General features: G+C 48.2%; 1 protein-coding gene across 14 annotated transcripts in view; it reads right to left on the bottom strand.

Moving 5' to 3' along the window:
- Positions 1–4,738: 4,738 nt before the first annotated feature.
- Positions 4,739–25,308, bottom strand: part of DIP2A (disco interacting protein 2 homolog A) — a 115,477-nt gene continuing 94,907 nt past the window's right edge. For 7 of the 14 annotated variants that reach the window (XM_034948025.3, XM_063601353.1, XM_034948030.3 and 4 more), the window contains 18 exons: positions 24,872–24,986; positions 24,013–24,214; positions 23,009–23,118; positions 22,848–22,928; positions 20,417–20,540; positions 20,013–20,134; positions 19,776–19,887; positions 18,445–18,554; positions 17,464–17,594; positions 16,782–16,950; positions 16,141–16,311; positions 14,671–14,700; positions 13,752–13,813; positions 12,730–12,787; positions 10,517–10,591; positions 8,555–8,729; positions 7,759–7,882; positions 4,739–7,071 (listed from right to left, as the gene is read on the bottom strand). In XM_034948025.3, coding sequence (XP_034803916.1) covers positions 6,819–7,071; positions 7,759–7,882; positions 8,555–8,729; positions 10,517–10,591; positions 12,730–12,787; positions 13,752–13,813; positions 14,671–14,700; positions 16,141–16,311; positions 16,782–16,950; positions 17,464–17,594; positions 18,445–18,554; positions 19,776–19,887; positions 20,013–20,134; positions 20,417–20,540; positions 22,848–22,928; positions 23,009–23,118; positions 24,013–24,214; positions 24,872–24,986 — 2,224 coding nt within the window. In that variant the 3' untranslated portion in view covers positions 4,739–6,818. Of the gene's footprint in view, positions 7,072–7,758; positions 7,883–8,554; positions 8,730–10,516; positions 10,745–12,729; positions 12,788–13,751; positions 13,814–14,670; positions 14,701–16,140; positions 16,312–16,781; positions 16,951–17,463; positions 17,595–18,444; positions 18,555–19,775; positions 19,888–20,012; positions 20,135–20,416; positions 20,541–22,847; positions 22,929–23,008; positions 23,119–24,012; positions 24,215–24,871; positions 24,987–25,308 lie in introns of those variants that run through there. The other 7 variants (XM_034948027.3, XM_063601356.1, XM_063601354.1 and 4 more) reach the window with 6 other exon arrangements.

The following is a 25,308-nucleotide window of genomic DNA, read 5'->3' as shown; positions in this document are numbered from 1 at the left end:
TTCTTCTTTTTTAGTTTCTTAAGTTGTAATGTTAGTTTGTTAATTTGAGGTCTTTCTTGGTTTTTAATGTAAGCATTTGTAGCTATAAATTGCTTCTTTAGCACTGCTTTTGCTGGATCCCGTAAGTTTTGGTACATTGTTTTTATTTCCAAGTATTTTCTAATTTTTCTTGTTATTTCTTCTTTGATCCATTGGTTGTTTGAAAGTGTGTTAATTTTCACTAATTTCTGTATTTTCTCAGTTTTCCTTCTGTTGTAGATTTTTAACTTTATCCCAGTTTGGTTTAAGGAGAGACTTTGTATATTTTTAAATCTATTGAGACTTAATCTGTGGCCTAACATGTTGTCTATCCTGGAAAATGTTCCATGTGAACTTGAGAAGAATGTGTATTCTATTTTTATTGTTGGGTAGAATGTTTTGCATATGTCTGTTAGATCTAGTTAGTTTGTTGTGCTGTTTAAAGCCTCCATTTCCTTACTTATGTCTTACTGTTCCATCCATTATTCAAAGCAGGGCACTGACATTTCCAACTATTATTATAGAACTGTCTATTTCTCCTTTCTCCCTTCTATTGTCAGTTTTCACTTCATATATTTTGATGATCTGTCATTGTATGTGTAAATGTTTACAATTGTTACATCTTGCTGAATTGAATCTTTTATTAATGTCCATCATTTCTTGTAATCATTTTTTATTTAAACTATATTATTATAGCTACCTCTGCTCCCTGTTGATTACTATTTGCATGGAATATCTTTTTTTTTTTTTTTTTTTTTTTTTGTGAGAGAGGGTCTTACTCTGTCTCCCAGGCTGGAGTACAGTGTTGTGATCTTGGTGCACTGCAATCTCCACTCATCACGCTCAAGCAATATTCCCACCTCAGCCTCCTGAGAAAGCCACAATGCCCAGCTAATTTTTGTATTTTTTTGGTAGAGATGTGGTCTCTTCATGTTGCCTAGGCTGGTCTCAAATTCCTGGGCTCAAGAAAACCACCTGCCTCAGCCTCCCAAAGTGCTGGGATTATAGACATGAGCCACTGTGCCCAGCGAATATATTTTTCCATCCTGTCACTCTCAATATATTAATACTGTGTCTTTGGATGTGAGTCTCTTGTAGACAGCATACAGTTAGATCCTGTTTTTTCCCCATTCTGCCAATCTCTGTCCATTTAATCTATTTACAGATAAAGTAATTATCAATAAGGACTTACTTCTGTCACTTCATATTCTATATGCCTTATATCTTTTTCATTTCTTGTATTGCGCCCTTCTTTTGTGTGTTTTTTTGTTTTAATGAAACATTTAAATCCCTTTCTCACTTCCTTTTGTGCATACAGCCATGCATTGCTTAACAACAGAAATATGTTCTGAGAAATGTGTTTTTAGGTGATTTCATCATTGGGGGAACAACATACAGTGTATATGTATCTACACAAACCTAGCCTACAACACACCTAGGCTATATGATATAGCCTATTGCTCCTGGGTTACAAACCTGTCCACCATGTAACTGTACAAAATACTGTAGGCAATTGTAATGCACTGGTATTTGTATATCTAAACACATGTCCAAATTTAGAAAAGGTACAGTAAAAATACAGTATAAAGGATTAAAATCAGTACACTTATACAGGGCACTCAGTCCATTGTATGTTGCTTATAACAGAACACCTGAAATTGGCTACATTATAAGAAAAACATGAATTTATTTCTTAGAATTATAGCAGCTGAGAAGTCCAAGGTTGAGGGCCACATCAGGTCAGGGTCTTCTTGCTGGTAGGGACTCTCTGCAGACTCCCAAGGTAGTGCAGGGCATCATATGGTGGGGGCGCTGAGCATGCTAGCTCAGGTCTTCATCTTCTTACAAAGCCATCAGCCCCATTCCCATGATAATCCATTAATCTATCAATCCTTGAATAGATTAATCCAATCACCTCTTAAGGGCCCCACCTCTTAATACTGCCACATTGGGGATCACTCAAATCATAGTAAGTACTTACCATTAATGGAGCTGGTAGAACTCAAAGTTATTTTGGGTGTGAGTAAGTGGTGAGTGAATGTGAAGGCCTAGGACATTACTGTACACTACTATAGACTTTATAAACATTGTACACTTAGACTACACTAAACATAATTTTTCTTCAATAATAAATTAAGCTTAGCTTACTGTAACTTTATAAACTTTCAAATGTTTTTAAGTTTTTGACTATTTTGTAAAAACATTTAGCTTAAAACACATTGTACAACTGTGCAAAACATTTTTAGACATCTTTATAAACTTTTTTCTCTAAAAATTTTTTATTTTTTACATTATAAACTTTATTATTAAAAGCTAAAAACTGTCAATAAACTAGGTATTGGTGGACCGTATCTCAAAATAATAAGAGCTATTTATGACAAACCCACAGCCAGTATCATACTGAATGGGCAAAAACCAGGAAGGATTCCCTTTGAAAACCGGCACAAGACAAGGATGCTCTTTCTCACCACTCCTACTCAACATAGTATTGGAAGTTCTGGTCAGGGCAAACAGGCAAGAGAAAGAAACAAAGCATATTCAAATAGGAAGAGAGGAAGTCAAATTGTCTCTGTTTGCAGATGACATGATTGTATGTTTAGAAAACCCCATCATCTCAGCCCAAAATCTCCTTACTCTGATAAGCAACTTCGGCAAAGTTTCAGGATACAAAATCAATGTGCAAAAATCACAAGCATTCTTATACACCAATAACAAACAAACAGAGAGCCAAATGATGAGTGAACTCCCATTCACAATTGCTACTAAGATAATGAAATACCTAGGAATACAACTTACAAGGGATGTGAAGGACCTCTTCAAGGAGAACTACAAACCACTGCTCAAGGGAATAAGAGAGGACACAAACAAATGGAAAAACATTCCATGTTCATGGATAGGAAGAACCAATATTGTGAAAATGGCCATACTGCCCAAAATAATTTATAAATTCAATGCTATCCCCATCAAGCTACCATTGACTTTCTTCACAGAATTAGAAAAAACTACTTTAAATTTCAATATATTGGCCCACTACCTTCTGGCCTCTAGTTTCTGATGAGAAATCTGCTGATAATGTTATTGAGCAGCAGTCCCCAACCTTTTTGGCACCAGCGACTGGTTTTGTGGAAGACAATTATTCCACAGACCAGGGGGCACAGGACGATGGTTTTGAAATGGAACTGTCCCACCTCAGATCATCAGGCATTAGATTCTTAATAAGGAGTGTGCAACCTCGATCCCTGGCACGTGCAGTTAGTTCATAAGAAGGCTTGCATGCCTATGAAAATCTAATGTCACCACTGATCTGACAGGAGGCAGAGCTCAGGTGGTAATGCTCACTCACCCACCACTCACCTCTTGCTGTGTGGTCTGGTACCTAACAGGCCACAGACTGTTAACAGTCTGTGGCCCAGGGCTTGGGGACCTGTTACTGAGGATCCTTTGTATGTAACAAGTTGCTTCTCTCTTGTTGCTTTCAAAATTCTCTGGCTTTGGCTTCTGAAATGTTGGTATCTGTGTGGCCTCTTTGAGTTCATCTTACTTGGAATTTGTTGAGCTACTTGGATGCTTATATTCAGGTCTTTCATCAAATTTAGGAAGTCTTCAGCCATTATTTCTTCAAGTATTCTCTCTCTCCCTCAACCCCGCTTCTGGAACTGCCAACATGAAGGCCAGCACTGTGGCAGGAACCAGGCAAATACTGGAGGTTAGTTATTTCTCTGCCATGTACTCCCCATTGGTTTATGCTGATCATTCCAGTAGAACCACTTTGAAATAAATCAGCTATATTCATAATCTGAAATCAAACACAATAACCAGTTTGCATAAATATAACATCTAAAAAACCATCTGCACCAAAACAGATAGAACCAAAATACAAATAACCCACAGGAAAAAGTAAGAAGTATATGGAGGTTATAATTCTTAATAGAAACAGACTCCTACATGTCAGTAAGAAAAAACTTGACCATAAGGACTGCCAAATCTGAACAAAATACATCAGATAAGAACTAAAAATGGCCATGAACACGAGGACATATTCAACATGACCAGACACAACACTTATTTGCCTATCAAATTGTTAAAGAGTTATTTTAATCTTGAGCACATGTCCATTGCCAACATTACTTGGCATCTGCAAAGAGGCCTTTTCCATGCTGTCATCCTGCCCTTCTGGAGGGCAGCAGGTACCCAAAGCTTCACACCTGGCATGAATTCTGACCCACTCACTCTACCTATTAAGAACTGAGCCCAAGGCAGTAATTGTAATCATGGCAGTGTAAACGTGCATCTGGGCTCACTGCAGTCCTGTTGAAACAACGCTGATGTATGGCAATACAGCAAATACTACATTTACTCATGGCACACTTGTAAAATACAGCCACTGAAACATGTAGAAGAATATATGTAATAGATTTTAAAGTCTATAATTTATTAAGTACAAAAGCAAATTATTTAAAAAAGCACTTGATCCTAATTTTGTAAAAAATTTTTAAAAAGAAAAAAATAAATCCCTGAGAGGGTTTATGTTACATACGAATGCTGCTGTTTACTCAGAGGTAGAATTATAAGAAATTTTAATTTTCTTTATACTTTAATGTGCTTTCTAGATTTTATGCTATAAGCATAATTGCTTTTATAGTCAGAAAAAAAAGCAAAATAAGATACAACCTATTCGGGGTAATTTAAAAACCCTTTTCACACATTTCAAAATGCAGAATTACAAAGTCAATAACTTTTATTAACATAATGATATAAAAATTTTAGTGTGATATACAGAATTCCCAGAGTAATTCTAAAACATTTTAATGCACTTCTTAAAATCTTAATTTACAAGACACCTTGTCTTACCACCACTGACCTTTCAATACAAAAAGTTGACAATTTTTGTTTCCTATAAAACTACAACATTAAGATTGGAGTTAGGTAGTTTTTTTTTTTTTCTTTCCCTTCCCAGCCATTCTATTGTAAGGAATGTCCATTAGACTACTTCCCAAACCTCTGTATGTCAACAATAAGTTACATAGATTCTGTACATAATTACAACAGGATTATTAGAATTCCAGTATGTCACAACATACTTTACCACAGTCCAACACCATGGGGAAACAGGGCTACTATGCACAGTGCTATTTGTAGCCAGACAGGAGTAAAACATGAGAGCTGGCCCAGTTAGCCAGGCTCATGTGTGGAGAATTAATAACAGCTTTGTTAGGCACTGATCCAGACTAATTCTGGAAAAACCTGGTTGTTTCTGTGAAGCATGCATGATTCACAAAATTTGCCACCCTCAATACTCCAAAAACCCAACAATTTCATAACATAGTCTTCATTAGCTATATAAAAATAATCTATGTCTTAGATTCGTGCTTGACTTCAAATTCTTAGAACTAAAGGACTTTACATTCTCTTCTTTGATTTAGGTTCTGTATAATTTTAGATCACTCAGCTTAGTCAAGTTTGAACAAAATAATAAAATGGTTTGGCCAAATTTTATAGGCACACAACTCAAAATGCGAAAAGCAGTGAAGAATGTAACCATCTCCACCTTCAATATGGGGCAATGCTGTTCCCTGCTCCCCTCAACTGTACTGCCGGTACTCACCAAACAGCACTATGGATATGAAAACCTTAGACTTTACCACAATGCTTCCAAATCTGCTGACTTGGAATAAAAATAATAAATCAGTACACTTCCACGAGAAGAATTAATATTGTAGTGTTAGGAAAACTAGCAATTTAACTAAACAGCATCAAGTTACAAACCAGGAAAGTGATTTAAAACTAAATGCTGGCTTATCTTTCTGAAACAAAGCATCTAAATTTGACAGTCCAAAATGGCACTTATTGAGTGTCCGTGACAATATATGCTGACAAGCAGCACACCTCTTTTTTGTTTTTTTAAGACGGCATCTCGCGCTGTCACCCAGGCTGGAGTGCAGTAGCGTGATCTCGGCTCACTGCAAGCTCCGCCTCCCTGGTTCATACCATTCTCCTGCCTCAGCCTCCCAAGTAGCTGGGACTACAAGCGCCCACCACCACACTCGGCTAATTTTTTGTATTTTTAGTAGAGACAAGGTTTCACCATGTTAGCCAGGATGGCCTCGATCTCCTGACCTCGTGATCTGCTCGCCTCGGCCTCCCAAAGTGCTGGGATTACAGGTGTGAGCCACCGTGGCCAGCCAGCACACCTCTTTCAATAAAGGAACTGGCAGAGGAGGCACTGTGTGTGACCACAGTGCCCTCTGTGAGCAGGGAGGATGGGTCCAGCTTGCTTCCTTTTTCCATCAGCCTCCCTGTGAAACAGAAGTGAGGCAGCTGGTTTGTACTCTGCTATCTTCCCAGAATCAAGTTTCTCCCCGTAAATGGTCTCAAGTTTCTCCCGTAAATTCTATATATGAACTTGTCATTTGAAGTGGGAATAAATAACTGAATTTTAAAAATCAGGAACTATATTTTTAGCCTAAAGAAAGTGCAAACTTGCAGTACAGCAGAGAACAACCTCGGTGCCTGTGATTCCTCACAATGCCCATGCCAGGTCTTTCCTTTCCTTTCCTTGTCTCTCCATCTGTTAAAATACCAGCATCCGTGTTTTTGTGAATGTACTTGGCAGATTCAAAATATTTCTTTAAATAATTCAGGAAGTGCTTTCTAAAAGGAGATGTGGGGATTGTTGAGAGGGATCTGTAAGAGCACAGGAAGGGCGAGTCCCGGTGAGTGAGCTCTGCGGTGTCTTCCCACATCACACCTTGGACTGCTGGGGCTCATTCATCTCCGGCACCTGGGCCGGTGTGCTGCGCTCACATGTTGTAGGCCACATAGATGGGGTCCAGCTGGTCAGCCAGGAAGCCGTCCCGCAGGTGCATGCGCTGCTTCTCACCCCGAGAGTTGATAGGGATCACCCCTGGGTCCACGATGACCACCACTCCCACGACCAGGTAGTGCTCCTCCAGCACCACGTTGGTCACCAGGGCCACCAGGTCCAGGGCATCCTGCTCTAGCCCATCCAGCTCCACCACCACCACCAGCAGGTTGGTCCAGGTGAATACGGCACTGCAGAGAGAAGACAGACTGGGTCACATGGATACAGGCACAGGTCACAGGGGCCAATGAATGCTTGGGAAAGGGTGGTACAAAGAAGAGTGAAGCCCACCAATGTCACACAGCTATTTAAGGCCATTTACAATCTAAAGATCAGGCCAGATCCATTTTACAGGATGTCTATTCCAACTAAAGCTTTTACTGAGAATCAGGAGCATTATCTGATGCTGAAAGCTGTACCTGTCCCAACACAAGTTCCCTACAGGTGAAGGAATCAGGAGTCACAACCATGTGAGAAACTCATATTAAAAGTAGAAACACTTCAGGATGAGACCTGTGGAAATCTACATTTCGCCTGTGCATTTGGGGACAATCTCTTAGCTTACAACTTCTAAGGAAACGGATAAAAAAACAAGCCAAACCCAAACACAGGCAGCGAGGTGTGCTCTGGCACCATGTTTTGCAGAGCACATCCAGAGGGAGAACCCACAGGAAGTCCTCAGCCCTCTCTGGCAATGCCCAAGGTAGATAGGGCTCGTCTACATGGCACCCAGCTCCACTGCAGACCAGGGTGACAATGCAGGAGGCCTGTGCCCAGGGCCCAGCAGTCCTTGCTCTGCTCCAACCGATGCACAGCACTCATGCCCAGAGGAAGGGCTGGATGGACCACGTGAAGCCGCCTTCCACCTGGGCTCTTACCACTCAGCGATGCTCCTGTGTGCTCGGATGACAGAGGTCTCAATGTCGATGGGGTGGTACCGCATGCCTCTGAGCTCCAGAGTTTCATCCAGAGACCCAACCACATACAGTGCATCGTGCCGCCCTGTGAACAGTGTGTGTTTACACGTGCCCAGAAAGCCGAGGCATGCAGAGTCTGGACACTCGTATCCTCTGAGCCCAACCAGGGGCTCTCAGGCACAGGGAGGTCTCAACTGAAACATCATGAGGTCGCACACCACGTGCAGAAAGGGCGATGGAGGTCCTGGCAGAGCAGGCTGTTATCTCTGCAGCATGGAACCACCTCAGGAAAGTTACAGCAAGTGTGAGCATATTATTAAAAATAACTTATCTCTGTGAACGGGACACCATCTGTAGGAGCTACCAAAAGTTCTGCCTTATCTGGCCAGCTTGTGGTGGCTGCACAGAGTCCTCTGGACATTGACCACAACCTTGAATGGGTTGTGCATGGGGAAGCCACTGGTAAAGACACAGCGGCAGAGAGACCGGCCTGGCCTCGGGGAGAAGCCTGGTAGCCTTATCACCAACACCGTCCCCCACGCCCTCAGCAGAGGCCAAGGGCCCAAGGACAGTGAGGGGCAGTCATGGAGGGAAAACAGTATTTTCAGAGAAAACTGCTGTCAGAACATCTTCCCCCCACATGGAGCAATACCAGACCACAGCAAGGAGTGAGGTGTGCTAGCAGGTGACTGAGCTCTTGGGGAGCCCAGGTCCTCCCCGCACAGCACTCATGCACGGCTTCACCACAACCCCTCACCTCCACTGGCATCAGTGAGCTCTGTTCGCCGAAGGAAGCCAAGGTAGCCGGTCCTTGCCCAGATGGTCTGTGTGTCTCCAAAACTCAGCCGGGCACTGAAGTGGTCGGCATGAAGCGCCTCCTCCCCGTAAACGGTGTAGTACCCGGTGGCATTGTGGGGGCTGCTTACCCAGATCTGGTGGGCCCAGAGGACAAGAATGTGATGTGTTACCAACCACCGAGTTCAGATTCTGTCACGAGACATCCACTGGCCAAGAATAATGCTCCAGAAAACACTGAACGAAGTCGGGGCGGATAATATTCATTGTCTCTTATTTTATGAACTAAGTTAAATTACAGGCACAGAAAGCAAACAGAACTTTTCTCTCCTTAAATACTGTGTTTCTTCCTTTGACCCAAGAATGTCATCTGTAGGACTCTATCCTACGTGGGTAAGTCGAGAGGGGCAATTCCACCTTCCTCACATCCAACTATTGTTGGTAATAAGAGAGGGCCGGGAGCAACCCACATTCCACAACAGGGACAGGCTGAAGGAATGAGGGTTCTTACAGAGTGGAGAGCGTGCAGCTGCTCAGACTCACAGTAAGACAGAGGCCCTGAAAACAGACGGCATGTCCCAGGGTTAACGTCAGCCCCATGCGTGTGTGTGTGTGTGCGTCCACTATCTGTGTTCACGTGTGCGTGTCCACCTGTCTGTTCACGTGTTTTGTGCACCCGCATATCTACACACGTAAGCATTTTGTGCATCCATGCAGAGACCAAGGGACCAGAGGCCTGTGCCTGCAGGACCAAGTGTCATGGGGCCCTTCTAGAGAGAGTCCATCCAGAACCCACAGTCAGTTCGACTGGCTCTAAGACGCCCCTGCATGGCAGCGTCTGAAAGAGGAGAACGGGGTGGCCAATAGGGGCATTTCCCTTGAGCATCTGCCACAAGGGGTGGGTCCCCATGCCTGGCTCAGACTCTCCATTTCTTGGGGGCACACCCTTGACTTACAGACCTGGGTTTGGCCGTGCAGGAAGTGGGATGGTTGAGGGGAGGGTCCCTCACACCAGCCACACTCAGGACTGGGACCCAGGATACCTTCCCATCAGGACACGGTAAGACCACCTGAGGGGCCGCACGCTCACACCCTTGTCCCAGTCAGGAGAAGCCGGCTGAGGCTGAGTGATTTCCCTCTGGGCACGGCTTGCTGGAAGCCCCCAGTCTGGCTTCACAGCAGAGCTCACAAATGATGCCTGTGCCCGCCTGGTTTGAAGACATCAATTTGACAGCACATTCCCCAAGAGGATAGGACTAGGAACGTGAGTCCTTATGCTCCCATGACAACAGATCAATCTGCACATTCGGGACATTCGGGACTGCACGTCAAGCTGCCACCACTGCCTGTAAATAATGAGTCATGCCTGTCCCAAATTACAGCAAGATGTACGTGCAATACATGTAGACATTTCAACCCAACGGATTCCTGTATAGCCTCTGTGTTCTCAGGGAGACCCGCACCCTCCACTGTGTCCTCAGGACAAGGGCTCTGAGCTCCCCAAACCTCCCAGCTGCAGGTGGAGGCCCTGAACTCTTCTGGTGCAGAGTTCCCTATTGCCAGTTCCCCGTGTCTGTGCTCCTGCCTGGGTGCCAGGGACCACGTTTACGTAGCAGCTGCTGGGTCCTGCACAAGGTAGCTGTTTTCCACACTGCCACTGGTTCCTGTGCAGCTCCTCTCACCTGTCAGTGCCCTCAAACCTAGGGGTTCCCCTCTCTTGGTTAGGTCAACCTAGGGATGAGGCAGTTTGTCCCAAAATCCTACATAGGAACTGGGTCTGGGAGGTACACGGGGGAAGGGCCAAATGGTTTCTGGTAGATTCCCAAAGGCAAGTTTAGAATTCCAAAATCTGAAGCAAAAAGGGAAAGAAGGTGAAGCTGGTGAGGCTGGAGAGCTCAAGCCCCTCCCACGGGCCCCTGCTCACCTCTCCCAGGTGTGAGTCTCCCAAGGGTCCTTTGGTCTCGGTGTGTGCGATGATGACCTTCACGCCGGGGAGGATCTGGAAGGAGGAGAGCTATGTCCCTTGTTAAAGAAAACATGACACGAGACTCTCTTGATTCAGTGACATTAAAATAACGTCCCTCAGAAGTTGGCCAGCAGGACTGATGTGCTTATGTCAGGTCAGGAAGTTTAGAGGCCGCTCCAAATTTGACTTTGAATTTTGAAAGAAATAAGAGATGTTAATAGAAATAAGCAAAATGACTCCAGTTCCTGAGAAGGGATCCCGTCTTTGGGTGTCAGGAGGGGCAGAGGGTCACTAAGCCTACAAAGACAATCAGCCAGGTGATGCCAGCGCACCTGATGGGCATCCATCCAGGGGTGCAGTGACCCTGCTGTGCCCAGCCCTGCAGGAGGCACATGTCTGTCCTAGTTCTTGGCCAGGAACCTGACCATGAGGAAGTTCTTCCTGCCCGTGACTCCGAGTCAGTCCAACCACTGAGCACTGGCTCTGTGCCAATTCAGGACGGCAAGAGGCCACCATCTCTTACCTGGCCTCCCAGGCCCGGTCCCAGTGTTCCCTCACTGGGCTCAGGTCAGACCACCTGACTGCACAAGGCCTGGATGCTTGTTCTGTGTCCTCAGTTTCCTCACATATGAAATGGGGGCAATGACACTGCAGGCTCAGGGCAGGCAAGAGGAGGGGACGAGGGGCCACAGGGAGGTGTGAGCTATGGTTACCACCAGACCCTCCCCAGCAGAGTGGGACTGTTCTGTTTCCCCAGATGCTGTTGGAGCCTCCATCTTCTCCCTGCATGTCCCAGCTGAGCCCCAAAACTAGAGCTCTTTCCAGGACACAAACCTATCAGGCCCAAGTGATTGTAACAGCAAAATAGGAAAGAACGTCCAACAAAAGGGGGTGAGCTAAACAATTACAGTGCGGCTGTACATGGCAGGGCAGGGAAAAGAGCGACGTGGAGGCCCCATGACCCAGGGAAACCTGCTGAGTTTACACCAAGGATGATGCAGAGCTGTGTGCGATGGCGGCTCAATGTCCCTGTGCTCAGAGAAGGGAGGACGTGCAGCAGCCCACGGCTCCCACAGATGTGCTGTCCACTAAGCTCACCCGACTCCACTCTCGGCTGGTCTACCGCCTGAAGTGACTGTAACAGGGGACATGGGAAGCGAGCTTTTCAAGCCCCTGCACCTGCATGTGAGTTCACTCACTCACGCACTCCTTCTGCTCCCCACACGCAGCCCAGTCCCACTGGCCTCCCTGTAGCTCCCACCTCGAGACCCTCACAGCAGCTGTGCCTTCTGTCCGCAGTCTCACCCCTGCTGCCCTGCAGGAGTCTGTGTCCTGGACATCACATGGCTTGGCTGGGTCCCTCTCTGGACCCCTCTCTGACTCTCCACAGGTGGCTGTGGCCATGGCAGTGAACGGAGTCAGGGTGGCCAAGCTCCTTCTCTTGCCTCTGGGGTTGTGAAGGCACCAGGGCCCCCACAGCCCTCGCTGGATGCGCAGTAGCTGCCCACTCATATCAAGCTCCTTCTCTTGCCTCTGCGGTTGTGAAGGCACCAGGGTCCCCGACTCATATCAAGCCTGGCTTACTCTTCAAGCTGCCTTCCTGGGCTGTGTGGCTTTCCCTCCTTCCTTTGAACCCTTCCTGGTTCAGAGGATGCTGTTCTGTGCCTATGTCTGCTGACCTCTTGCAGCATCTCAGTTTTTTCCTGGGAGTCCTCGGGCCATCTCAGGATCCCCCAGATCCCCCACAGGCTCTGGGGGCCTCTTCCCTGCTGACACCCTAAACTAGGGCATGAGATTTTGCCATCTCCAACTTAGGGCCAGGGCCACTCCATTTAACTCTAAATGTGTGGGTGGGCCGGAACCCCCCCTCCATGGCCCTGGCCCCAGAGGCCTGAGGCCTGCCACCCACCCAGCGGGAGTTCTTTATTCCTGCACCCGAACTTCTCCCTTTCTTGGCTTTGAGCTCAGATGTGTGTTTAAAAACATAACTAAGTAATTCTATATACCAGCCGCAAAGGAGGGAAGGAGACTTCTGCAGCAGCCGAGCCCACCCCAACCAGAAGTCGACCTGTGTTCATCAGAGCCGCAGCCCCCAGCACCCTCCACGGGGTGATGCTTCAGACAAAGGTCTCAGACGCGACTCAGAATGCACGCGTCTTGGTTTCCACTACCTTTCCAGACTCCATCAATGGCAGGCTGTGCGGAGAACCCCGTTCTACCAAACGAACCCTAAAAATTAAGGGAACAATTTCAGTACAAAATTTACTACACAGGTAGTAATGTCTGAAAGGGCAGATCATGACGTTGGAAATGATCACTCTGAGGGTCTGTTGACAACAGTCAGGATGTCAACCTTTCCACAGCACACCTGCCATGAATGGCAGGGACACCCCAACCACGCTGCGGTCCCAAGTGCCGCCACCCGCATGCACTCGCCACCCACCCCATGTGCTCACAGCAGCTCACTCTACATTTCGTTTAGGTCCTCCCTGAACCCAGCAAGCCCCTGGCATCCAGTAAGCTAAACCTAGTGTTTACATCAAGCTACAGTGTGGCCATACTTGAGAATCCAGGACTGGGATCTAAGCTTCAAAGCTGGGAGGGGCCCTGATACACATCTGACCACAGACCAGCAAGCACACACTGTATGCACCACCATCGTTCATCAAGATGAAACTAAGTCAGATCCTATGACAGCATCAGGTAGGAAACGTTCTTGCCAGTAGATGGATAACTTGTCTTCTATCTGTCCCTATCCCTCTAAAAACCAAATGTCACATGGGTCATCCGATAAGAAACGTTCTTGCCAGTAGATGGGTTACTTGTCTTCTCTCTGTCCCTGTCCCTCTAAAGAACCAAATGTCACAGGGGCCCCTCTTATTCTTCCTGGTTGTGTGACAGATAAAGGGATGTTAACTGCAGCCCTGGGGACACGGGCGCAGAGAGATAGACACTGAGCTCCCCTGGGAGGCACGCCTGGAGTGGGGCACACAGCTCTCCTCTTCCTCTTGGTGCAGATGGCCCAATGTAGCCAGCTGTCCTCTCATGTGCCCATCCAGGTGTCCCGGTAGGCCTGACTTGGCCCCGCTGTCCTCTAATGCCTGCGTCCCGGGGGTGCATAGTCAGTGCAGACCTGGTCTGCATCACTTTGCCACTGGGTATCCATGGGGCCCAGGCAGGCTGGGAGCATTACCTGTCATGGCGCAGTGCCCGCATGTCCACGTAGACGGTTGTGGGGTCCGGGCCAGCTGTGCCCTGGAAGGAGAGCAGCAGAGGAACTTCTGTTCAGGGGCCTCCCTTACATCTTGTTTCTACAGGCACAGCTGCATGGCAGCTCCTCCCTGGCCCCCGGGGACACCCAAGAAGGTAGCAGCTCTGCTCCCTGCAGTGAGTCCGCCTAGGGGTTCGAGGTCCCCCAGGCAGTCTGATGCTTTCCATCCAAACATCCACAGAGCTTGATAATATTGAGCGAAACACTCAACGACTCTGAAAACACCAAGTCATGCCACTTTACATTTCAGTTCTAACAACTTTCTATTCCCACTGGTCTCTTGCTGTGATGAAAACACCGTTAGGATTTGAGGGGCATTTCCACCATGCTGTCAGGCAGGGCCTTGCCTCTCACCAACCAGCCTAATTCTACCGGGGACTGCTCGCAGCCGACACTCACTCAGGTGAGATGGACGGCAGCCTTCACCTTTCTACTCTCTTCCTTTCTGAATCTTACAGTTAACATTAATCCCGACTAAAGGACATTACGTGTCATTTTATTCAATAAGGAACATCAATTAAAGGAGTACTCTGATCAACATCACCCTTAAAGATCCCAGACAACATAACCTATGTCTGCACTGGAATTAAACACTTCTGCACTGGAACTAAACACAGCCCTTCCTCCCAAGGCAATGCTATGAGCATTAACATTTTTTGAAAATAGTTTTACTTTCAAATTTGGTTACAAGGGAGCTTTTGTAATATGTCAAGTAATATCCACTGTGAACAAAGTAAGACAGCAAAAGAAACATGTTTGTCTAGAATTCACGAGAAAGTCACATGAACTCATGGGAGGGGGAAGCACAGAGGCACCAACAAGGTCAAGGTCAAGGTCATACCTGCTCAGCCAGCTTTCCCAGCCTGTTGGGCTGACAGAGGCCAAGGAGGCAGCAGAGTGAGACAGGGAGGAGACAGCCACAGGAAACACACACAGAAGCAGCAGCCACATGAGAAACACAGGGAAAGAGAGAGCAAAACCCACCTCTGTATCTTAAAGAGCAAACATGAACATCCCATTAACATCATTTCTGCAATCATGTGTGGCATCCATACCCTTCCGACGTCTAGCAAGGAGGCCCCAGGCTTGCAGACGCAGAGCCGCTAACACAAAGGCCGGCACCCACGCTCAGCCACAGCCTACACAGGAAGCGAGCTCACAAAAGGCTCCCGCCCGATCTCCTCTGCTGCGTGACAAGGGTCTGAGGCTTGAGTGGTCAGGGGTCTTTTTGTGGTGAAGAGGGTGTGAGCAGAGCCCCCGCCCTGCCCTGCGTGCACTGCCACTGTGATGGGGAGGCACAAGGCCAAGCAAACACTTTGGAAACAGAGACAGACCTGCACTCAGCCCTGCTCTGGCACGGACAGGTGCCATTTCCTTCCAGCTATTCTTGTACTATGTGGGTGAATAAGGCGTTCAATATGTAGGGTTATCTAAAAAGCCATTTGGTTTTAAGATGTTTTTAGAAAGAAATGAAATTGAGATACTAGTACAAAATCTGGGAAATAGCTGTAGCTATCTGAGGAAGCAATAAACAGAACTGCCGTGAGCTCTTCAATCTCTGAAACTTGGTGCTACCTATGTTTTTTTTTTTTTTTTTTTTTTTTTTTTGAGACAGGGTCTCGCTCTGTCGCCCAGGCTGGAGTGCAGTGGTGAGATCTTGGCTCACTGCAACCTCCTCTTGCCAGGTTCAAGCGATTCTTGTGCCTCAACCTCCCAAGTAGCCGGGACAACAGGCGCGCACCACCAGCCAGCTAATTTTTGTATTTTTAGTAGAGACGGGGTCTCATCATATTGTCCAGGCTGGTCTCGAATTCCTGACCTCAGGTAATCCGCCTGCCTCAGCCTCCCAAAGTGCTGGGATTATAGGCATGAGCCACCACTCCTGGCCTGAAACTTGGTGCTTCCTTTTAATAAGACATTTCATGGTTTCAGAAATGAATTTGAGTCAATACAAATTACCACATTTATTAATGTTTCAATTTAATATTGCTAGATATCTTAAAACAGTAAGTTCAATCTTGCTTTAAGAACTTAGCTGTGTTTTATATCTAACTTAGAGAGTCTTACAGTTATTAGTCATTGTTCAAAAACAATGTGTTTTTTTCCAAATAAGCCTTTCTTCAAGTAGAATAGAATATCTTTAAAAATAAAACCCTTGAAGCTAAAATGTTACATGGAAATGAAATATCAAAGGCTCAGAGAAGGAGAAACAGATCAGGCGGGTACAAAACTGCACATTAACAACTGGGAAACTGGGTCTCCATGCTGCCAACAGCCAGCTTTCGAGAACCGCCGGCCCCAAGCACCTCACCTGGAGGCAGATGGCCACGTTGACCCTGCACCCGAACGTGGTGCTTACAGCGCGGGCCGGCAGGCCCAGGTCCTTGAAGAGCTTGGAGAAGGACTGGGTCAGCGCAATCCTGGGCCGCTCCTCGGCGACCACCATGCACGTGCGCACACATGACAGGTTCACCCCCTTCATCTGCGGGAGGGGTGAGCAGTCAGGCCACGGCCACAGCTCAGTGAGTTGCCAGGGCCCTGGGCACTGTTTTGGGAAATCTCCGGGTGGGCACACAGAGGTGGAGCTGGACACCAACCTCCTCTCTGCAGGCTGTGTCTGTTCCACAGAATCCTAAGTGTGGATGCACTAAACGATTCCCATCTGACCTGCATCCCACACCTGCCCTCCCACGCGGCCAGACTTCCACCCCGCTATCTCGCAGGGACCCTGCCCTACCCCCCCACCCTCCTCTCCTGCGGGGTGTGGAGCTGCAGAGACAGGTGGGCCGTGGGAGGACAGATGTGTACATAGGGCCCCTAGTGGGAAAGGGTTTTCTCTACTTCCTCCAACTGCAGGGAGGGGCCTTGGGAGTCTTGTTTTGTTTTGTTGTTTTTAAACTTCCCAGGGCTGTGGTCTGCAGCACACTCAGAAGCCCGGGTCTGGGCACTCACCCTGAGGACACCCGTCTGTGCGCCCAGGCCCTTGGTGCACATCTCCATCACAGAGTAGGAGCAGAAGGTGACGCGGGCCTTGTACTGGCTGACGGCCGACAGCCACAGGGACACGTTGCTCTCCAGCTCCAGCGGGGGCACCAGCACTGATTGGTGTCCCGAGTAGACACTGCGAGAGGGAAGGCTCATGAGGCTCCGCCCACCCACCCAGCACCCTGGGCACTCCACTCTTCCCTTCCTCAAGAACACTTCTTTTCCAGCCACAACAGGGGCATGATTCTGTTCTGACGCCAAGTGGGGGGGTTTGGTGGAAAACATGCCACAGGGTGAAGGTTGGGGGATGGCAGGCACGGGTTCTGAGCTCTGCTCCAAACACTTGGAGGGGATCCGGGGACACCACTCCAGAGGCATTCACTTCTAGAGACAGATCACCACTTTCTAGTGTTTGAAGGAATCAAGCAGATTCTTCCCAAGTACTGATAATGGACAGTGTATTTAATGAAAAATGTATTTTCACTCAATTTCAGACTCAGACTCCAACCCACTTCATCCCCAAACAAACCCACTCACACACGTCTCATCGGCTTCCTGAGCACCCAGAAAAGGTGCCTTAGAAGGCCAAGATTCCTAAGAGCCACACGAGCTGCTCCCACCTGGCAGGCAGCAGGGGCCCTGCACTCACCTGCACAGACACCACAGGGCAAAACCAAGGCCACAGTAGGGGTCGAGGCAGATGGCGATCTGCCGCGAGGGGTACAGCTCACACTGCAGCTTTATGGAGCGGCATAAGGCGCTTGTGGCCGCGTGCGACATCTTAAGAGTAAAATAAAGTTCAAAAAAAAAAAAGTGAAATGAAATTCAGGAGGGGAGAGGGTGGATGGCAGTGTCCGCTGTTCACATGGCTAGACCATAGCTCCGAACTACCAAACATCATATTTATTTCCTTAAAAGACGGTTGGCTCAAATCCCCATATAACCTAAATAATACCCAAGAAATGGTACACTAAAAATCTTTGAAACAAAATTTCAGGATACTGAAGTTTTAAAATTTTTTTTTTTTTTTTTTTTTTTTGAGGCAGAGTCTTGCTCTGTCGCCCAGGCTGGAGTGCAATGGCACAATCTCGGCTCACTGCAACCTCTGCCTCCCGGGTTCAAGCAATTCTCCTGCCTCAGCCTCCTGAGTATCTGGGATTAGAGGCACCTGCCACCATGCCCAGCTAATTTTCTGTATTTTTAGTAGAGATGGGGTTTCACCACATTGGCCAGGATGGTCTCCATCTCTTGATCTTGTGATCCACCCGCCTCAGCCTCCCAAAGTGCTGGGATTACAGGCGTGAGCTACCACGCCCCGCCTGAAAAATTTTAATTGAGCTATTGACTCCCAGCAAGGTAAGAGATTCTTCAAAGCCACCAGTTCCTGTAAGCTAGACAGTCATAAATCAGAAAGTTTAGACATAACCATAATGCATCAGAAAATGCGTTACTCTCAGGCTAATCACATTTTAGCGTTTATTGGTATTTAACAGAAATCTTAAGAAGCAATATTGTTGCTTTGTGCTTTGCATAAGAAGGACCTGCCAGTTTAAATCTGCATCTGACATCCTTTCTGTCCACTCCTCCTGATTTCTAGGGGCTGAAGCAAACAAGATTTCAGAGGACCTACCTTCACTCCCGCTAATATCCCAGTGGTTGACACGCTGAAGTCCAAGTATGCGAGGACATCAGGGGAGGGGGGCCTGAAAATGCTCGCTACCTTCTTTTTCGGGATGTCATCTGTTAAACAGGAGACACCAGCAACATTAGTGTTCCCACATGTATTCTGAACGCTCTGGGCTTTCACAGGACACCAGCAACATTAGTGTTCCCACATGTATTCTGAACGCTCTGGGCTTTCACAGGAGACACCAGCAACATTAGTGTTCCCACATGTATTCTGAACGCTCTGGGCTTTCACAGGAGACACCAGCAACATTAGTGTTCCCACATGTATTCTGAACGCTCTGGGCTTTCACAGGCAAGAGGCGGCCCATGATTTGTCCTTGGGAGTCCTGCAGAGAGTGAGCTCAGACGGGAGTGGGGCCGTGACGATGCAGGCTGTGTGTGCTCAGGAAAGCATATTTCATTCTTCATGGAAACACTACCCGGTCCCACCAAGACCACACTGAGCCTGTGGGGATGGGGGACGAGGCAGGGCGAAGAGGGGAGGCATCACGTCACTGACCAGTAGGAAAGATTAGAGGACTAGGGATTTGCCAAAAGTCACAGAGCCTATGGCAAAGCCCAGATGAGCTGAGTCCCGACCACAGCCAAGAATAGCTATGGACGGGCTCTGGGTTCTGCGTGCTTCATCAAGTTCTCGTGGCCCCATGAGCCAGACACCACTGCCTCCCTGGGTGCAACTGGACACAGGCTCAGCAGGGCAGGCACCACTCCCCTTGAGGCAAGCCCGTGAGGCTTTGGGGCCCTGGCCAGCTGTTTGGCTCTGAGCCTGCCCTCCCCTACACCAGCTGCCCTGGCCCAGCCCCATCCAGCTCAGGCTGAGACAGGTCCACGGCAGAGGGGAGCCAGGGGGGTTTCTGACCCTCACCCTTTTGGCCCGCAGCATTTCATGGGGCATGACAGCATTCACCAATGATGGGGACAGGGATGCTGGAGTGGCGGCATGCAGTGGGAGCTGTGTCCTCAAAGCGTTTGCAGAAAGCCTCAGAGAGCTGCCAGCCCCCATGCCAGTAGGAGGCGGGTGAGAGGGGCAAGGCTGTGCTCCACACCACTTGGGACTGGGTGCGGCTGCTGTGGGCTGAGTGGAGCGTGGGTTTACACATGGGACAGGGACCCCTACTCCCCACCAGGGCCCGGGGCACCCCCTGCTGTCAGCCAGGCTCCTGCCAGGACTGCTCTTGCCTCACGTGTGTTTTTGGACGGCAGCCAGGCCACACCACACCTACAACAAAGAAAGGAAAAGGGACTGGTCCTGGGCAGTGCGAGGACACGCACCTGTGTCTAGGATGGTGGGCCAGGTCCTGATGTCCACGGCGGCAGCAGCCTCCTTGGACCTGAGCAGCCGTGTGACAGCCTGCGTGGTGAGGACGCATGCAGACTTGCTGACCTGCATGGCGAGGGGCCAAGGGTGGGTGGGCGGGGCCTCTCAAGCTGCCCAGAAAAGGGGGCAGCGGAGGGCAGCCTCGCAGCCTCCCACTCACGGACTCTGACCCGCGGGCCAGGTAGGCGCACCTCCACGATCATCTTGACGGTGGGCAGTGTGGTGCCGAGGTTCTGAGGGTGCGGGGGCCGCACGGTGACAGGCACGCAGCCACAGTACAAGCAGCCATAGAACGCGGCAATGAGGTCCACCCCTGTGGAGACAAGGACTGGCTGTGAGGAGGCCGGCCGCAAGAGGCTCCCACCAGCCTCTGTTCACTGTTCCTGCGAGAGAGGAGGGGAGGTGGTGCTGGGGGGGCATGGGTGACTCCTGGGTTTCCAAAGGGGTAGCTGAGCTGAGGAGGCAGACACATGCAGAGAGGACGGGCTGAGCTTAGTTTTGGAAGATGCTTCGGGGAGGGAGTGTCTAGGGGGCTGCTTAGGATAGGTGGCTGCTTACAAAGAGCTGCAGGTGGACAGCCCCACAGTGAGCCCACCTGGTGGGTAGACCAGAGCCACATGGTCCCCAACACTCAGTCTTCCCTTCTCCATCAGAGCCGCGGCCACTCTCTCAGCCCTTTTGTGCAGCTGGACACAGGTTGCAGTGCTTGTGACGGTGCCCTAGGAAAGCGATCTTTGAGCTCATCTGTATGCTGGTGCGTGCAGGTGGGCTGTTCGCAGATCTGCGTGCACACCACCTGCACGCCACTGCACACGACATCTTGTGATTAGCGTCCATGACAATAACAATGTGTCAGTCCTAGGCGTACGGCTGCTGTCTTTTTTTTGGTAGAGATGGGGTTTCACCATGTTGGCCAGGCTGGTCTCGAACTCCTGACCTCAAGTGATCTGCCCGCCTCAGCCTCTCAAAGTGCTGGGATTACAGGCATAAGCCACTGCACATGGTCCACGACTGGTGTCTTTTCTCATCATCTGTACTCTCTCACTAGCAGTGAAGGGACAGGCACGCAAGCATCTCCTGTGTGGTCCCAGCTAAGAGGGAGAGATGCGGGCACTCCATTCACCCAGGGCAGAGCCAGAAACACGTGGGTAAAGGAGACCTTTCTGGCCTTTTCAATAAAATATTCCATACGACACCATTATAAATAAATAATAAGCGATAAGCAAACATCCCTGAATTGTACTATTTTGCATGCCCACAGGTCACCTGCACTGAGCCTGGGTGTGTGTCATCTGCAACTGGCTTTCTCAGAGGCATCTGTGCGTCTCCTCTAGGACTGACTGCACCAGCTCCTTCATTCACCCTGTCTCTCTGCTGAGGGGCACTGGGGCTATGTGACCAGTTCAGGGCAAACAGAAATACCTGGTAACCCTACCTCTCTGCTCAGGACACTCATCCTCCCTGATCCCCTGCCAGGCCTCGCAGCTTTTTTAGTCCTTCTTAAGAAGATAAAAAGTGCAATTCAGTCTAATAAATATAAAACTCCAGAGCAGACCAGTGTAACATCAAAACTCCCTGCTTCTCGATTGGTGGCTTCTACTGACAGAAGGCAGTGGAAGAGAGAGACCAGTGGATGCACTTATGTGCTGTGTCCAGGCACAAGGGCTGGGCAGATCCTGAGATTCCAAATCCCGAAAGCTTTGCCAGTCCGTATGAGTCAGGGCCCCATCAGGACAGAACCTGAGATCTGGACTGGGACTCAAAGCCCGCAAGGTCCGGGATCCCACTGCATCCTTAGGGAAAACCCAGCGACCCCCAGCCTTATCTGCATCCCCTACCTGGGACCACCTGGCCCCCACCACACTGGCCTCCTTTCCTGCCTTGAGCCATTGGGCATCGTTCTTCATAGCCCCTGCTACCCAGTTCCATTCAAAGCCCCCTCCCCAGCACTCCAGGTTACATCACTCCACTGTATTGATACTGAGGTTCGCACCATAAGCTGATTTTACCTTGGTCAATGATAAATCACTGGCTGGTTTGTAGGCTTTAGAACTCAATCAATCATAAAATAAATGTTTACTGGGCATGGTTCTAGATGCTTCCAAAAAACAAAGTCTCCCTCCTACGGAACTTGTTTTCTAGCAGGAAAGACTGATTTTAAGCCTCCTGAGAGTAGGGGTGCTTTTAATCTTATTACTGTGCACTGTGCACATTGTAGGCATCATTAAGTATTTTTTTAATTTGAATGAGCAGCACCAAAAGCTAGAAGAGCATATTCTAAGCCACAGTGACCTACTCTTTACGACACCAAAGCTTAAGAGTTCTTATAGCTTGTATGGTGCGTGGGACAGGAAGCCCTGCAGGGTTTTAAATTATTTAACTTTCTATGTTTCCGCATTTCGCATTCCTGCCCACAACCTGAATATGAAGATTACAGCTTCTCCTTCTTGACATCCTGAATGTTCCTAGCATAGTGGAATGCACACAACAGGAACTTGAAACACATGAGAATTTCCAAATCAGCAGCAGGAGCAGGGCAGGAAGCAACATTTGTCATTTAAAAGCTGTAACCAAATGTAGAAATTCTAAATGGCTAATTTTTTACAAAATAAACATTTCCTTTTAGCTCACAAACTTAGGAATATTTACATGTATACTGTTTTTAATTTTAAAAACTTGAGCTGATAAAAATTTTCCTGCTAAACACAAAATCAATAGAAATACTATTGTGTGAAATGTGTGGAAAACAAGAAAGGAAAGGGCAGGCAGCGAGAACCGCACCAGACAAGGGGGCTGAGTCCACAGGCACCCTGCTCTCTACACATGAGAACAACCAGGACGAGGGCTGAGTCCACAGGCACCCTGCTCTCTACACATGAGAACAACCAGGACGGGGGCTGAGTCCACAGGCACCCTGCTCTCTAAACATGAGAACAACCAGGACACTGGCACCATGAACTAGACAAGCAAAGGGCTCCACGGGCCCACAGGTGTTTCCAAGCCCCGTGGGCGTGACGCTGCCTCACCTTGGCGTTCAGTAGCAAGAACAGCGGGTGGTCAGGAGTGGTGTGGGCACGCCACTGCAGCACGTCAGCCAGGAACAGGAACTGCACGAGAGGGCGACTTGCTCACTGGCGCCTCCGGGGCACAGACACCCGTCCACCCGTCCCCGGAACTGGCCTGTCACCTTCCGTGCCTGGTCGCTGTCCTCCAGGTGGGCGAGCTCTCTCCCGGAAGCCTGAGCGATTCTCTTCCCAGCAACCAGGTTCCCCACGATCATTGAGGCTGGTCCAACCTCTAGAAATGGGGGAACTCTGAATGAAAAGCTGGTGACTTCTCATATATAATCATCACGTGATTTTATTTACAATTTTTATTTTGAAAACATACTTGAATGAGGCATTTAACTCTTCTACTGAGATACAAATATTCAGAAAGCTAGCTACAAGGTTTATGCTAAGTGACAAAGAGAATTTCTCTCTTGAACATAAACTACGCCTTATCGAGAAGTTTACTACACGACGCATCTCAGAGGATACGATTTGGCCTCAGTCACAGCAAAATTCTTAACATATTTTGTTTTACTGTACTTTATGTATAAATCAGGAAATTAAATCTTCCTGATGAAATGTATTTAGTGATATGTGTTCAATAATTAATAAAAAAAAAACTTTGGCATGTACTAAAAATCAACAGGACCAAAGAAATGAAAAATTGCATTAAAGTTAAATCAGTCTCTAAAATTAGCTTTTAAATGTATAAAATGAGAGAAGGAAAGTTGACCATTTGCTGAGAGATTTCCAAGGTCCCACAGACACTGGGTGATGTGATGTGTCCAGTGTCAGTGTCCAGCTCCAGGATGATCCTGGGCATCATTTCTAGCCCTAGGGAGCCATCTCCTAGCCATGCAAAGCTAAGATGCCATCCTTGAGTTTATCATTAAAATTGGTTCCTAACAGGCAGGTGGAAACCACCATGCAGGTGATGTGGTTAAGTTCCCCCATGCGTGGCTGGTTCCAGGAAGGCAGGAGGTGGCACCATTCTGGGGTGCACACTCGCTCTGGCTCTTGACCCCAGCCCCAAAGACGTGGGCAGTTGGCACTGGAGGTCTAGCAGGGCCGCACCCTAACCACAAGCACCGCTGTTACCACTGTTAGACTAGAGAGCATCCTGTTGTTAGGTTCAACTAACCTGGTTGTTTCTGACGAGGTTTGGGGAGGTTGGTAACACAGGTGTGAGGGCACATCAGCACATTACACGGGTGCAGTGTCCCTTCCAGAAAGCGCTGTTTGGTTTCAGAAATGTGAATCCCTCCGAGAGGAGCCTTGGGCAAGGTGTTGGCAGGAACCAGGGCCAGACAGTACACGCCCACCTGGTGGATGCTATCGATGGCCTGAAAGGGAAGGACCCTGTTTGGCACAGGCCCCCAACTTGAGGCTGGGGAGATGCTGGGTGGGGGACAGGAACATCCCCTCTGTGGACCTGTTCCCCAGGCCAGGAAATGGAGTGCCCTCTGGACACTTTGTTAAATGAGGAAACAAGATGAAGAGAAGTGTGTGCAGTTTTCTACCATTTAACTCAGAAAGGGGAAACACACACACTGTATTTGTGTACACATGTCCACAAATCTGTGACCAGAGGCTGAGGGATGGGGCAATGAGGAGATGATGGTGAAAGGGCACAAAGCCTCAATTAGACAGGAGGAGGAAAGTTTTTTCTTTGAGATATATTGCACAGACTGGTGAATATAATAATGTACATTTCAAAATCACTGTGAGAGTGCATTTCAAATGTTCTCATCAGAAAAAAATAAATATTGAGGTGATGGATATATTAATTACTCTATATTGTATTCATAAATTATAACATCACTTTGTATCCCGTAAATACATACAGCTGTAATTTGTCAATTTGCAATGAAAAATACAGATAAACAAAGCTGGAGCCAGGGAGGACCGGGCGGGACAAGCCAACCACTTGGCACTTGGAGTGGAGTGGGGGTGCCAGCTTGGGAGATTCACCGAACCATAGGCCGTGCCGGGGCGCCCACCTGCAGCACACGGCTCATCCACTGGAAGCTGTCCTCCTCCGAGGCATCCGGCCGCTGCTCAGCCACCAGGACAATCCGGTCGTCGTGCAGCACGGTCACAGAGAACACAGCGATCCTGCGGGATGAGACATGGAAATGGCCACACGGCAAGAGGCCAAACAAGACACAGATGCATTCTCACCCTCACGATGGAAGAGGCAGACTGTCCTAGTATTTAAAATGCAGTCTATCAAATGGGGCTACCTGCTGCAAATTCAAAAAGTAACTCATCATTCTAATCTCCTCGAGGATGGTTGAAATGTGTCTCAAGTCACAAAAAACAGAGGACTTCAGGACAAAGCAAAACAGCTCCAAAGACACACATTTTTACAAGAAAAAATTCCTTAATCTGATGTAAATTTCCTTCTGCACAAATCTTTGTCTAAAAGTTCTATTTA

This window comes from Pan paniscus, chromosome 22 (genome assembly GCF_029289425.2).
Source record: "Pan paniscus chromosome 22, NHGRI_mPanPan1-v2.0_pri, whole genome shotgun sequence".
NCBI classification, from domain to species: domain Eukaryota; kingdom Metazoa; phylum Chordata; class Mammalia; order Primates; family Hominidae; genus Pan; species Pan paniscus.
This window is presented reverse-complemented; position numbering and strand designations above follow the sequence as displayed.